The sequence below is a fragment of the Zootoca vivipara genome, chromosome 8 (genome assembly GCF_965207765.1).
Source record: "Zootoca vivipara chromosome 8, rZooViv2.hap1.1, whole genome shotgun sequence".
Classification (NCBI taxonomy): Eukaryota; Metazoa; Chordata; class Lepidosauria; order Squamata; family Lacertidae; genus Zootoca; species Zootoca vivipara.
Window position 1 is genome coordinate 38,609,102 of NC_142591.1, and position 15,166 is coordinate 38,624,267.

The 15,166-nt window shown below is 45.0% G+C and overlaps 1 protein-coding gene across 5 annotated transcripts in view; it reads right to left on the reverse strand.

Moving 5' to 3' along the window:
• The window catches only part of LDLRAD4 (low density lipoprotein receptor class A domain containing 4), a 289,122-nt gene that overhangs the window by 169,916 nt on the left and 104,040 nt on the right, over positions 1-15,166 (reverse strand). For 4 of the 5 annotated variants that reach the window (XM_088675304.1, XM_088675305.1, XM_035124991.3 and 1 more), the window contains one exon: positions 4,053-4,541. The exons of the other annotated variant lie outside the window; for it this stretch is intronic. In XM_088675304.1, the coding sequence (XP_088531430.1) occupies positions 4,053-4,092 (40 nt within the window). In that variant the 5' untranslated portion in view covers positions 4,093-4,541. The remainder of the gene's footprint in view (positions 1-4,052; positions 4,542-15,166) is intronic. 5 annotated transcript variants of the gene reach the window in all.

A 15,166-nucleotide genomic window follows, 5' to 3' on the forward strand; every position in this document is an offset into this window, starting at 1 on the left:
GTTTTTGAAACCAAGGACAGAATTTGATTGAGGTTTGTTTCATGTTTGAACTCCATAAATCACAACAGAATGTTTGCTCTGCATGCTGGTAGTCACGAGTTCAGTTCCTTTGTTTTTTTAATTTTTATTCCATTTTCTTTTTCAATTATTACAAACATCACATATCCAACAAGTTCAGTTCCTAGCCCATTGGGAAATACTTTCTCCATGAGTCCCCAGCATAGCTGCCAAGTTATCCCTTTTTTAAAGGGATTTTCCCTTATGCTGAATAGGCTTCCTCGCGAGAAAAGGGAAAACTTGGCAGCTATGGTCCCCAGGGTTTAAAGATCTACTGATGAGACTCTACTCCAAAGAGTATCTTTATGGGGACTGAAATTATTTTATGTCAGGAGCAGAGCCTTTCCAGTTGTGGCTCTGTAGCTGTGGAATACAGTCTCTCAAAAGGCCCATCTAAAAAAATTTAATTGTTTTAACACATTCTATTTGTGTTGTATTTCAAAGTTGTTTTATTGTGTGTAAAATAAAACAACTTTAAAATGCAATACACCCAGTTAATATTTCACCAGATACAAAGAAAAATAAACTAAAAAGGCTATCATGAATTCAATGCCAAGGCTTTTAATAGATAAAGTTCAGTTTGGGGTCTTGCCCCCTTCACCTCAAATGCAAGTGCCTACAATAATCAAAGGTAATGTTGCACCATGAAATAACTTCTTAAAGCTTTTTAAAATTAACATGAAATCAAAAATACAAACAAAAAAATGACCATAATCAGTTGCTTGACCATCATGTGTTAACTTAAATTTCTTGCACTGTGAAAGGTATTTAAGAACGAGATCCATATATTTTATAGCCCAATGCTGGTGTGTGTTTACTTACAACTGTGTTTACTTACAATGTGTTTACTTACAACCATTCATTTTCTGGTCAGAAAACTGGGGCTGCCCCTAATCCCAGTGCCTGCATGACACCAGAACTAAATCTGGGGCTGCCCCAAACTCTAAATTCTGTAGCTTGGAATTAATTGTACCACAGATGCTAATCGGTGCAATTTTTATACTGTTGGTTACCCATGAAAATCACTTTAACATACTATATTATATTGGGGGATTTTAAGCAGGTTAAGGAATTAACCACGCAACTGACATCATGTCAAAGGATCATTTGTAAGGAGGCGAAAATGACAGCAATGTGGTAGGCAAGTGGGACTTCTCACATTATTTTGTTCAGTGATTGGTAGAAGAGCTGACAGCTGAATTGTCATCTCTGCAACTCACATCAGGAAGAGAAAGCCTACAGGCTTGTCAAAGATACCAGGAGCAGACAGCCTTAAATGATCACACTATTTGCTCACAACCGGTTGTTACCAACTATCAGGCCTTCTATTTAGGAGGCAGAGTGCTCCATAAGGAGAGTAGCCTGCTAAAACTTCTAGAATCCACATTTCAAGGTGCCAATCCCTGACAGACTGTAGATTCAGCACTGGTTGCACAATTACAGTTGAGTCAAAACAATGATGAAGGCTCTAAAACCCCTGTAATAGGGGGAAAGTATCTCATCCTGAAATACTTCTTTATTCTGTCTCCTGGCTTAGCACTACCTTTGTTGCAAGAGATAACATAGGCAAGCCCCAATATATAGCAAAACATTTGCACTTGCGGCAACCACAAAGCCCATAGCCTTCTCCATAACGGCACACCCTTGTAGCAGCAGGGATGACCAATCTACAGCAGGGATAGCCAATATGGTGTCCGCATTCCAGCTATTATTGGACTATATCTCCCATCACCGCCACTAGCAGTGCTGGCTGGGGCTAATGGGAGTTGGAGTCCAACATATGAACAGCACCACATTGGTTATCCCTCAACTACAGTGGTACCTCAGGTTAAGAACTTAATTCGTTCTGGAGATCCATTCTTAACCTGAAACTGTTCTTAACCTGAGGTACCACTTTAGCTAATGGGGCCTCCTGCTGCCGCTGCGCCGCCACCGCACAATTTCTGTTCTCATCCTGAAGCAAAGTTCTTAACCCAAAGTACTATTTCTGGGTTAGCGGAGTCTGTAACCTGAAGCATCTGTAACCCGAGGTACCACTGTACAGTCAAGTGGCTTCTCCTTTTCTTATTCCCTTCCAAGACTTACAATAGCAGAGGTATAGGGATCTATTTTTGAACATACACAAGGGCAGGCACAAACAGCCATGCACACTTTGGAAGGGAGAGCTATCTCCAAAGCAAGGGTGAAGTCTCAAAGATAAGTCTACCCTAACTGAAAAAATATTGGTTGGGGGGGGGTGTAACAGACATAAGCACAATTCCAGCCTTATTAGACTCACCTGCAGTGTCTGCAACTCAAGCTGCCATTATTTATCTGTTTGTTTCATGAAATTTACACGTATACCCCTTGATTGTAAAAAAAAGCCTCAAAGCAGAAAAAACAACAAAAGCAAGAATAATTCACAGCCATACTTTCAAACATGCAAAAGCTAAAATACTGAAACAGATTAAAATAGCCTAAACTTTGTAAACATCCAGGCAGGCTTGCCTAAAGAAGAATGTTTTAGCAGGCGCCAAAAAGGGCATACAGGAACAAAAAGCTAGCAATCCTAGACAATGCAACATAATTGTTTTGTGGGGACTCTGAAGCACACTTGTGTCACATTGTCCACAAGGTAGAGAATATTTTCAAAGGGTCTATGCAAGTGATATATGCTTAATGGACATCCTTTAAAATGCTGGCATCTTTTACCAAGACAGATTAGATACCTAATACTTATTTGTGTTGCTTCGGTCCTACAATTGTTGGGATTATTATTTTTAATTAAAAAAACCCACAAATAACAGAATTCTAGATGAATTTCAAAACCAGTTTCTATTTGTTCTTCATTTGTTAGAGCAATGAATCTCAGGTTTCTTTTGAAAGACTATAGTTGGGTCTACTAGGATTTCACCACTGTGAAGAAAAGAATGTAACCCTGGATGGTATTCATTTCCTTTTATTGCAGGGTTACCAAAAAGCCCTGAACCAAACAAACAGAGAAGCAAACCACATTCAGCTTCTCCTACTGATTTAAAAAACTGAGCATCTAAAGAAGTGAAACCTATCTGCCAAGTTCACCCACATATGAAGAATTTTTGTCTGAGCCTACAAGTTACATTGTATAATCGCAGTGTTTTTCCAAGTGGCCTCTGTTGGCGTCCAGAGGGTCACCGCATGCTTTTGCTCATAATTTCCCAGGGTTTTCTAGCCAACCAAAATAAAGCAAAGACTGCAAGCTTTGACAGACAATGTTTGGGTGCCTCTTCGATAAGGCACACATTCCACAATCCACTTATACCACAGGAGACACATTGATTTGCATAGTATAGATTACTATAGTATAAACATGTGGATTGTAGTCTTCAAGCCTTCAAAACAAAAACAAAAAAATGCATGAGTTCTCCAGAGTTTGGAGTTGGTAAGTTCTCCAAGGGACATTCTGGATGCAAGTTCCTACCTTCTTCCATATCTTGTGTGAAAAATTGCTGCAGGATTGACCATAGTAGAAGTACTCCATCCTATTCTCTCTGCGCAGCACACACAGAATAAGTATTCTAAGAATATATTTATTCTAGCTGGGTATAATCAGGGCCTGCGCACCATGCGCACCATGTAAATTAAAAAATTAATGCATGCACCTATCACATCTGATGCATAGTTGAGTATTATGCTCAAGTAGAAAATGTATCACAAGAACCATCACTTCAACTCCACCAACAGCATGTAAATTCATAGTTTTAAGGAACCTGAAGACAGTGGTCTCATAACATAAATGATTGTACGTCTTGCCCCCTTCTGCTTGTGCCTGCACAGCCATTTTTGAAAGACCTGACAGATAAATCCTGAATCACTATGCTGCAATATGATCAGGACAAAAAGATTAGCAGGCCTTTTCTTAAGTTTTCTCAATTTTTCACATATGTCAGTGGCTCTATCTAAACACAAAAACATTTGCTTTTGAGGAAAACATAATTTGTCTTGATATTACCGGGGGTGGGGGGGGGGATCCTTACCTGTGAAAGCATTTGTGGCCTGAAAGCCAGCTTCCTGCATACTGCTCTCCCAGAAAAGTTTGTGATTCCAGTCTTAACCTGTCCTTTCCAGAGACAGCTTCCAGAGCTGAAGCTGTCAAGTTACTTCCATCTTTGCTTGTCAGTGTCCATTTCTTCCCTGCAAGCTGGCATTTGGCATCACCCAGTTCCCACCTGTTCCCAGGTCCCTTGAGCCCTTCAGTAAAAAGGATGTGCGTCAGATTCAAATGGTAAGTGCAGATCACATGCTTCAACCGTCCTGCCAGAGAATTTTGGCCACTGTGTCCATGTAAACGAAAGCAGTCATTCCACACATTTTTTTTAAAAAAAATCTCTTTCAAACTTTAGTTCGAGTCCTCTGCTCAGAAAACATCACTGGGTTTGCTTGCTTACTTTCCTTAGGAGTCAGCCAGATGTGGTCTTCATTTGTCTTCTGTGTTCTCTTTGAGCTTCACCTCCCCCTCAGGCAAGCTGAGAAATTAAAAAGGAAAAAGATGTTTCCTGATGACTTACAGCAAGATTCACAACATTCAGGGAATAAGCCCATGTGCGTCTGTGCACACGCAAACACCCCATTTAGTAGGGAGTGATTGCCCACATAAAAGTAGATCCTTAGACGGAAAATACTGCAATTTTGCTGAAATGCAAAATGTGACCACACAACTCTTTGAAATGCAAAGAGAAGCAGTGCTGAAGATGTCAATATGCATCTCTGAACATGATACGATTTACATTTCAAAAGCCATATTTAGTAAGGATGGGGGAGAGTAGTACAATAACAAAACTGGAGTTAAAAGGGAAAAGTAAAAACACTCAAGGCCCTCAAGCCTAGGCCTATTCTATAAATTAATCAGGTCTCACCATTACCATTTTCTAAAACTCTCTCATAAAATATGACACTAAGTACCACCAGTTTTTGCCCTTTTTAGGTAAAACCTCAGAGAAAGTGCATATAGCAGGCTAGGAACAACTTTTGTTTTTCTTAAAAACCCAAGATGCTGAAATTATTGTTCAGTAAGAAAATTACCTTACATTTGTGTTGGTTTTTTAAACATTATATTTTAACCGGGGGGGGGGGGGGCTGTGTCCCTGCTGGCCATGCTCACCAACCCCTGCCATTCTCCCCCTTCCACACAGGTCACTCCCATTTCCATGCCTTTTCCTCTCTCCTGTGGTGCAGCCCCCACTGTGCAAACAGGTATCCCCTTCACCCCCCCTTTCCTTTGTAGTTTTAAAAGCAGCTAGTTATTTTGCCATTTAGGACTCAACAGTAGTCATCTCCTTATCTTGGAGAATGTAAGCAGGTTGCAATGGGGATCCAGCTGAGGTGGGCCCCAAACCAGTCTCCACCTTAATTCTGATACTCTAGTCAGAATAATAGTGTTGCTTCCTTTGTTTTCCACCTACTGTAGGTCTGTGATGAGTGTCTGCTTTGCTTTTTCTGGAATATGTGCTTTGTTGTCAGTTGAACTGACCCCCACCCCCCACCCCCCGCCTTCAAAATATTACTGTATTAGAAAACCGTTCTCTAGTGTTTTTAATTTTCAAGAAGAAAGCATGATTCCCATAAAGCAATCTCCCTCCCCGCCCTCATGCTCTCTGCTGACAATTTGAGTCTGAAGCTAGGGATAGTATATTTCCAGAAAGGGAAAAGTACTTAAGGACAAGAGGCCTTCCTATGTCGGAAGACAAGCTGCAGAAGCCTCTTTTCCAGAAGCCACCAATTGAGTTCTGTCTCGTATTGCATAGTGGCATAGAAGCACTCTTGAATGTGGGCTGGATCCACCCACTTGTGCTGTTGATTTAAAAGGCTGATGATGGTGACACAGCTTCAGAGCTCATGGTCTAAAGGTTTTTATGACCCGGTCAGATTCAGTTGTGTTTTTTTAAGTGGCATTCCTGGGTGTTGCTGGCTGAGTGTTATTTATTTTCCTTTCATTATTTGTAAAATCAAAGTCTGATTTCAACTCTTGATTCCTGGAATGTCCCAAAGCATCTTTGGCAGAACTTCTGGGAATCAGTACATTCCACACACCAATTACAATAGCAAGTGAATTTGCTATTTGAAGGAGGCGTCTTATTTTAACCAGGTAGAAAAATATTGTGTTACTAGCTGGCCCGGCCATGCGCTGCTGTGGGTTTTTGTGTTAAATGGACCCTTTTCTGTTAAATTGACATTCAGAGTCTCCCTTCAGAGTCCTCTCACCTGCCCTGTCCCAACCCTGACTCCCCTACTGTAAATTTCAAAAATAAGCCTCCCCCACCCACGCGTGTTCCTGAAAATGTCCCCCCCCCACTGCTTTGGCTGACTCAGGGTCCTACCTCCCCCCCCCCATGGCTATGTGTTCCCCCTCCCTTTGTTGTGTCTCATCCCTGTGAGCCCCCTCCCCCATTGTTGTGCCTCATCCCTGTGATTCCCCCACCCTGTGAAAGGCCCATATTCTGTTTGTTTTTGCCTGTGGCCTACTGGGCAATGTTGCAGCCTACTCAGTTTTCCCTGTCCCAACCCACCCCCCACTGCTTTTGGCTGACTCAGGGGTGTCCCCCCCCCGCTATGTGTTTCCCCCCTCCCTTTGTTGTGCCTCATCCCTGTGACAACCCCCCCCCCCTTGTGAAAGCCCCATATTCTGTTTGTTTTTGCCTGAGGCCTACTGGGCAATGGTGAGGCCTACTCACTTTTCCCTGCTGGGCATTGCTGAGGCCTATTGAAAAAGCTGGGCCTTGTTGCTGCAAAAGGACTGTTTTCAGTGGTTGCTGTGGAATTTTGTGATGTGGTCTGGCGGCGCAGCTTTGGAGGTGGCAGGGTGCAATCTGCCTTTCTATTGGATGCTGCTGAAGTTTTCAGAGTTTCTGGTGGTGATGTCTAATTTGGGTGCCACTTTTTGTGTTTAATCATTATTTTAGGTGTGAAAGGTGTGGGTTTTTGGAATTTTTTAAATGCCAGATCCCTCCCTGATGGGCATGGAATGTTGTGGCCAAATTTGTTACATTACAGTTCAGCAGTTACGGAGAAAGGCTGTGACCTCCGCGCGCGCAATGCCTACATTTTTATATATATAGATGAGTGCTGGGAAAGTGTGACATCCTTACAATAAGTGTACTACTCTGAGAGAACACGTGCAGACTGTGCGTAACAAATGAGAAACATGTTTAAATGCACTTTGCAGAAAACTGCAAATACTTTCCCCAAGGCACTATACTTTAACTCCATTGTTTGCTCGCCCCCAGCATGAAAGGGCTATCATGTTTACAAAGAACTATCACCAGCTTGGTGTACGTGGGGGTGGATCTGGTGCTGCCTGAGGGGATATGGATTCCCAACAACATCTGGAGCAACAGATGTTCCCCATCTCAGGCTTAGGGGCAACCATATCTCTAATAGTGAAGAATGTGAAGAAACTGGAAGCAGAAAACAGGAGCTTCAAGCACAGCAGGCATTGCTCTGTCAACCAGGTATTATCACCTCTTTGAATGGCAAGCAGTGTATGAAGCCCCTGGACTGACTATATGTGATATAAATATGAGGACCCTGTCTTTGTGTTATTTCCTGGTCAGTATAGCAGACAGGATCCTACTTCCTGCATTTTCCCACGTTGCAGCTTCTGGACTCACGGACGTCCATGAAGGTACAGGTCAGCTCTGTATCCAGGGTGGCTGTTTACCAGCTCCATCTGGTACACTAGCTGAGACCTTGTCTTCCTGCACGCTGTCTCACTAGAATGGCACATCCTCTGGTTATCTACCATTTGGATTACTGCAATGTGCTTTACATGGGGCTACTTTCGAAGGTGACTCAGAAACTACAACTAATCCAGAATGTGGCTGCTAGACTGGTGACTGGAAGCAGCTGCTGGGACCATATAACACTGGTCCTAAAAGATCTGTATTGGCTCCCTGTACATTTCTGAACACAAGTCTAAGTGTTCGTGTTGACCTTTAAAGCTCTAAATGGCTTCGGCACTGTATACCTGAAAGAGCTTCTCCATCCCCATCGTTCAGCCAGACACTGAGGTCCAGCGCTGAGGGCCTTCTGGCGGTTCCCTCATTGTGATAAATGAAGTTACAGTACACGGAACCAGGCAGAGGGCCTTCTCAGTAACACCCACTCAACTGAACTCAGTAACTGCACCCACCTATGGAATGCCTTCCCATCAGATGTCAAAGATTTGAACAATTATATGACCTTTCGTAGACACCTGAAGGCAGCCTTGTTTCAGGAAGCTTTTAATGTTTTGTTTTGTCCCTTTATATTTTGCTGGAAGCCCCCCAGAGTGGCATGGGCAGCCCAGTCAGATATAATAATAATTATATTCTCTGGGCCTAAAATCAGATGTGGCTGGCCACCCAAGGACCTACTGAAATAGGCATTCTTTTCTACCTGCATATTCAGGTCAAGACATCACAGCAACAATATTTTAGAGGGCTCTGAGGCTTGATCACACCATGTGGTTCCTGGTTCTAGCCACAGAATACTGACACAGAGAAGTAAGCTGGCTTTTTATGCCAGTTTAACACCAAATTAGTTCTATAGAATAGTGCAAGCACTGATGAAGTCAACAAAATCAAAGGAACAAGTGCGCATCAGCATGTAGTTTTCCTAAAGTCTGCCACTCCAGAAGATATTTTTACCATCTGAGCACTGTTGAGCTCTTGCAAAAAAATAGAACTCATTTATAAAATGCTTAATCATTCACAGAACAGCTTAATGAGCAGACCATGACTGCAAATGTATTGAGGAAATGCTCATAGAAATTCACATCTTCCTGGAAGGTTAGATCAGCTAGTGCTGCAAAAGTCCATCTGCTGTGGCCAGCAGCTGCTCAGGAGTCCAAAGAATCTATGGAGAAAGCCCCTACACTGTCATATCATTACTGGGCAAAGCGAGTTCTGGTTTGCTACTGCAAATCAAACCATGCTGCAAAAATTAATTTGATTTATTTACACTGTCCCAGTAGTCAACATCTTCCGTCTGGGCGCTAAATAAAGAAGTGCAAATAGAACATTATCCAGACAAGCAAACAGAGTTGAAAGAACTGTAGACACAATCAGCTGCAGGGTGTTCCTGGCACCAAGGCTCACAGAACTACCGTGTTTCCCCTTTTTTAAGACACCGTCTTATAACTTTTTTCCCTCAAAAAAACACAAGATGTCTTATTTTCAGGGGATGTCTTAATTTTTTATCAGATTTTTATTATGGACCCACCCTGGGGAGCAACTTCTTTTAAAAAGAGACAAGGGAAAAAGTGCCCTCTGTTTTGCAACACGCTGCCTAGGCTGCAGGAGGGAGGGCACTCTGTACCTGCCCAGAGACCACCACCATCACCCTCACTCCTAGCCACCAGAACGCCAGCCTTGCAAAATACATCCTCCCTGAGAGATGATGTTTATGTAAGGAGCATTCACCGTGCATGTCCAAAGGCAACCAGTGCAAAGGCAGTGGTGAGGGAGGCACTTTGTGCATGCTCAGAGACCACCCCATCCCGAGCTATAAACCCACTCCGGCTTTCCAAGATGCCTTTTCCCCGGCACTGGACTGGGGGATGGGAAGGGGGTGTCTCTCTGTGCATGCTCAGAGGCAGCCCCGTCCCGGCGTCGCTATGGAAGGGGAGGGCACCCAACCAACCACGATCCAGATCTCGGCCACAACGAGGTGCCGTGCGCCGGCAGTGGACTGAGCCGGAGCCCCTGGCGCAGGCCGGTGCAGGCCAGCGTGGAGCCCACTACTGGCCCCACCGAGCGCAGCCACGGGCCTATCGCCCAGCCCGCCTGCCTGCCTCCCGCTTCCCTGCCCACAAAATTCCGGCAGCGGCCATGCAGCCCACGATGCTCCAGCGCCGCGAAAGGGGCCAGCAGCGCTCCTGGTGCCGTCCGGCGCCCTGGCAGGGCCAGCGGGCCTCCCGCCGCCGCTCTGCCTTGGGCTGTGCAGCCCACAACGTTCCGGCAGCGCAGAAGGGCCAGCGGGCCTCCGGCCGCCGCTCTACCTTGGGCCACACAGCCCACAACGTTCCGGCGGTGCGGAAGGGCCAGCGAGCCTCCGGCCGCCGCTCTGCCTCGCCGCTCCGGCTGGGCACTCCGTCCGGCGCTGCAGAGCGCTCCACTCTGCAGCCGCCTGTTCTGGCGGCGGGGCAGCAGGCCGCCTCGGCCGGGCGAGGAAGACGTCAGGCCGCTGGCTGGGTGCTTCGCCTGGCGCTGCTGGGCGCTCCGAGCGCTCGGCTCTGCGGAGCGCTCCACTTTGCAGTCGCCTGTTCCGGCGGCGGGGCAGCAGGCCTCCTCGGCCGGGCGAGGAAGACGTCAGGCTGCTGGCTGGGTGCTTCGCCTGGCGCTGCTGGGCGCTCCGAGCGCTCGACGCTGCGGAGCGCTCCACTTTGCAGCCGCCTGTTCCGGCAGGTAGCTCGCCGCTGCAGCAGCCGGTTCCAGGCCCCGCTGGCTGGCTGGGTCCCGCTGTACACGGTATGGAGGTATGTCTTATTTCCGGGGGGTGTCTTAAATTTAGCAACTGCTACAAAATGCTGCCATGGCTTACTTTATGGCTACGTCTTAAAAAAGGGGAAACACGGTAAGACAGACAATGCTTTTTTTTTACAATTTGGAATTGGCAATCTCCAAAACAAGACTGATATGTGCAAGACTCTTCCACTGAAGAGAATGGAAAATGCATTCAATCATTGTCACAGCCAGTCACCTACTGCATTAATCTTTGTTATATAACAGAAATTATATGTGTACTTTCTATCTATAAACATGTGTATGTATTTCCTCCCCAACTGTACAATCTGATGCATGTTGATTCAGAAATAAATCCTACTAAGTACAAAAGGACTTCAACTGAGATTTTCTTTAACCAACTAAGCCTGCATCCATCTATAATATCCTTCAAAAAAAAACACTTGCCCAAAGAAATTAACCTGGAAAGTGCTCCACCAAGAGGGGGGGGGGAATCCTTCCGCGATAATGATGCTTTAAAAAAGAAAGCTCTAAAGCAAGCAGGAGTAAACTGAATTCAGTTTCTAGGTAGCCTGAAGGCTCAGACAAAGGTATACTTTTTCCATTTTGACTTAGTTGTATAATAAAATCCACAAAAATGCATTGAACACACCATAATGCCAAAAAAAAAACACTATATGAAGAGCTGAAGGAAACTTTCAGTCAGAGGAAAAATAATAACTCCCCAATATGAAAGCTTTAACAGCCTAATGAAGAAAGCAATAAGTCAGCTGCAATTTTTCTAGATAACAGTCTGAACAGTATACTCTAGCCTGAAACTTTTCCAAAATTCACTTTGTTTCATAGCATCTTAGCATGGAGACTAAATATCTTATCCTAACACAAAGAAGACTGTGGATATTTAATTCTATCCCACATGAATACAATTTGCTATTAATAATAATACCCCACCATAGGTAACTTTTTTTTACACTCTAGAATAGTTAGCTTTGGGGCTAAGTATATAAAAAGGAAAGGACCTATAACACTTACAATTTTAGCAACTAGAGAGATGTGGTGTATAGTCATATTCAATTTGACCCACATGCTTATGCAAAATAAACTTTATGGGGTTGTCAAGATTTGAAGGTAAGAGAGGCAGGGGCTTTTTTGCGGAAGAAATGGGTCTATTGTGGGATTCAGATGTTAGATCAGCTGATAAGTTCAGATGAAGACAGGTTGTCGTTTTCCATATTGTGGCTTAAATATAATTTACCAGTGAGTGCAGAATGGCAACATCTGCAAATACAACACATGTTGGAGTCTGTTTATGCACTGTCTGCATCGAGTGCTTTGGCATTTCCTAAATTATTGGAGGGAATAAATCAATCTTCTCAGAAAGCTAAATCCACAACTGCTGCCTATAAAGGCCTATGGGACTTTTGGAAAGTTGATGTTCAATAACTTAAAAGAGTTGTAGAAAAGGGAATTAGAATGTGCCATACAACCTAAACAATGGGAAATTGCTTTAGAAACTATAAGGAATGTTTAATATTTGAAACTTATCCAACAAAAAATGTTCTTTGAGGTATATTGGACTCGATAACAGTTGTACAGGAAGGTAAATGCTGGAGATATAATGCTTGAAAGGCCTTGTTGAGAAATAAGATGTGGGCATGTCTAGTGATATAATATTTGTGATCTGAAGTTGTTTGTCTGTATAAATTTTGTACTGCCAAAATTAAATGCATTTGCAGGTGTTCATTTACTTTTACAGTATATTCCTGTATCATGGGGGTTAACAGCAAGAAAACAAAAGGGATGCTGCAACCCTTATGGTTTCCAAGAGACTTATACTTCAAGCCTAAAAAGGGTAAATACCCACCATCCATTCTGCAATGGTCTGCGGACCTCACTGCCCTGGCAACATTTGTACTGTATCTGTAAACACCAATTTCATTGGACACCTGGATGGCTTATATTGACCTTTATCTTTAATTTTAGAGGGAAGTACTAACGCAGGGGTCAGCAAACTTTTTCAGCAGGGGGCCGGTCCACTGTCGCTCAGACCTTGTTGGGGGCCGGACTATATTTTGGGGGGGAAATATGAACAAATTCCTATGCCCCACAAATAACCCAGAGATACATTTTAAATAAAAGAACACATTCTACTCATGTAAAAACACGCTGATTCCCAGACCGTCTGCAGGCTGGATTTAGAAGGCAATTGGGCCTGATCCGGGCCCCAGGCCTTAGTTTGCCTACCCATGTACTAACGGCTATTGTATTCACAATATGAGCCAACAGTGTGTATAGCTATTGCATGTCTTTTTCTGTCCTTTTTTAAAAAAATCTATGTTTTCTCTGCTTTGCTAAATTTTAAAAGAAAAAGAAAAAGCATGCACTTACCAGTGTAAAATGTGCTTATTATCTTTGCTGATATTGTCTTGAAAGTATGCCCTGCCTTTGCATATCCCTTTAAGGCAATGGTTCTCAACCTTCCTAATGCCGCGACCCTTTAATACAGTTCCTCATGTTGTGGTGACCCCCAACTATAAAATTATTTTCGTTGCTACTTCATAACTGTAATTTTGCTACTGTTATGAATCGTAATGGATTGTATACCTGTACAGTGGTACCTCGCTAGATGAAATTAATTCGTTCCAGGACTCAATTCGGCCTACGAAAATTTAATGTAGCGAGGAACCGTTTCCCATAGGAATGCATTAAAAGTCAATTAATGCGTTCCTATGGGCTCCGGGGGCCTGGCGGCGACAGCCATACTTTGGTCTCTTGGCTCGGGGAAGGCAGGCAGGCGCTTGTTCTCTTGCCTGCCTGCCTTCCCCGAGCCAAGAGAGGTGTGTGCCACCGCCTCGCCCGACAGAGCCGGCATTTGACAGGGCTTCTGAACCCCCGTCAGATGCGGGGGGGGGGGGGGGGGAGAGGAACGAAGGAAGAAAAAGCAGCCCTTTCTCTTCCTTCCTTCCTCTCCCCCTGCCGCCGACAGCTTTCCCCCCACCCCGCCCGACACAGCGCGGTTTGGAGAAGCCTCCTCCAATCTGCGCTGTGTCGGGCGGGGTGAGGGAAAAGCGGGGCTTTCGGCAGCCGGCGAAAAGTCCCCGCACCAGCGCGCTTCGGCTCCGGGTGACGGGGCCGAAGTGCGCCGGTGCGGGGGTGTTTCGCTGGCTGCCTTCCCCTTGGCTTGGCTTCTGCTGCGCGCGCCCCTCACAAAAGCAGGCTTGCTAGCCGCCGTTCCAACGGCGCCTAGCAAGCCCGCCCAGGTGAGGGGGTGGGCGGCGGGAGCAGCGCCTGAAAGGGCTCCTTTCGGCGCTGCTCCCACCTCCCCCCCTCGCAACAGCAGGCAGGGAGCTTTTTCAACGGAGGCAGCTTCACTGCTGCTGCCTCGTTTTAGTCACCGCTGCCATTAAAGGAGCGGGTAGGCAGGAGTGCAAGCGTGGGTGGCTCCGTGTGCTGCCCTGTAAATGGCCTCCTTTCCTCTGGGGGGCGTGGACGTTGACCATGCCTCCTGGGGGGATCCTGGCCATGTCATTGCCAGCTAGCCAATCGGGTGGCTGGGGGGCGTGTCTGGTATGCCCCCCTAACTTTGATCCTGGGTACGCCCATGAGTCAGAACCTCGTAATGGCTTCTTTCTGTTTCACGCCCAACATAACAGCTTGGGAACCCCCAAGCGCCTCCCTCTCGCCCTACGGGGTGCTGTGCGCCTCAATTCAGGCGTCGGGGGGAAGGACCTTCCTTCTGACTGCTCTCCCATGGCCAATCCCGTCATTTCCTCCCCAGCTGCTTCCTTCTCTACTCGGTGATGAGGCTCTCTCATGCTGTCAGAGCCTCTCTCCTCCCTCTCTACTTCCTGGTTCCTGTAATCTGATCCACTACTGGACTTGCTGCTCTGCGAAGAACTTGACCTGATGAGAGGGGGGGCTGTTACCTATAAGCCCTCCCCCTTACAGCTATTTTACCTTTTCATGGGGAAGCTGCCATTAAGCAAATGCAGCAATGCATTTTGCTTATTTATTTGCTGATTCCAGTCAAGAGGAAGGGAAACAAAGCATTTGTAGCAGCTAGAGCACTAAGTATATAATGGAAGCTGTCGCGCTGCACCTTAAGTCCCATATCTTTATCAAAGAAACCAAAAACCAACATCACAGCATTATTTCATGGAATTTCACAAGTTCCTTGAGTCATAAAACCTCAAATTATATCCAGTATACAACAATGAAAGGTCCTCTTTTGCACTTATCCATGTATATCCAAATATGCAGAGGCAGATATTACTGTAATTAAAAATGAATTGCCCCCTACCTGAATCAAGAGTGGCTGGAAGATGAGTTCTATTGAAAATTCCAGTTTGAATAACTGACTTTAAAATCCTTTGCTTTTATGTGACTATTTCAAATCCTTTTCTGCATGTGACCTCTCTCTGTCGCTGGTTTTGAAAGTGCCTTGAGGGGAAACTCCTCGGCTTTTTAGTTCTGCTTATGTTCCCTGGCTAGATACTAAATCCCAAACTGCTGCTCATAAATACACAAAAAAAATTTCAACACAGAAAAAGAAGGCAATGTGCCAGATTTCTGAACATTTATAATCAGCCATTATTTTAGCTTGGTAACCACATATATTCAGAGCAGGAGACTTTATTGCCACCTTCCTGCAT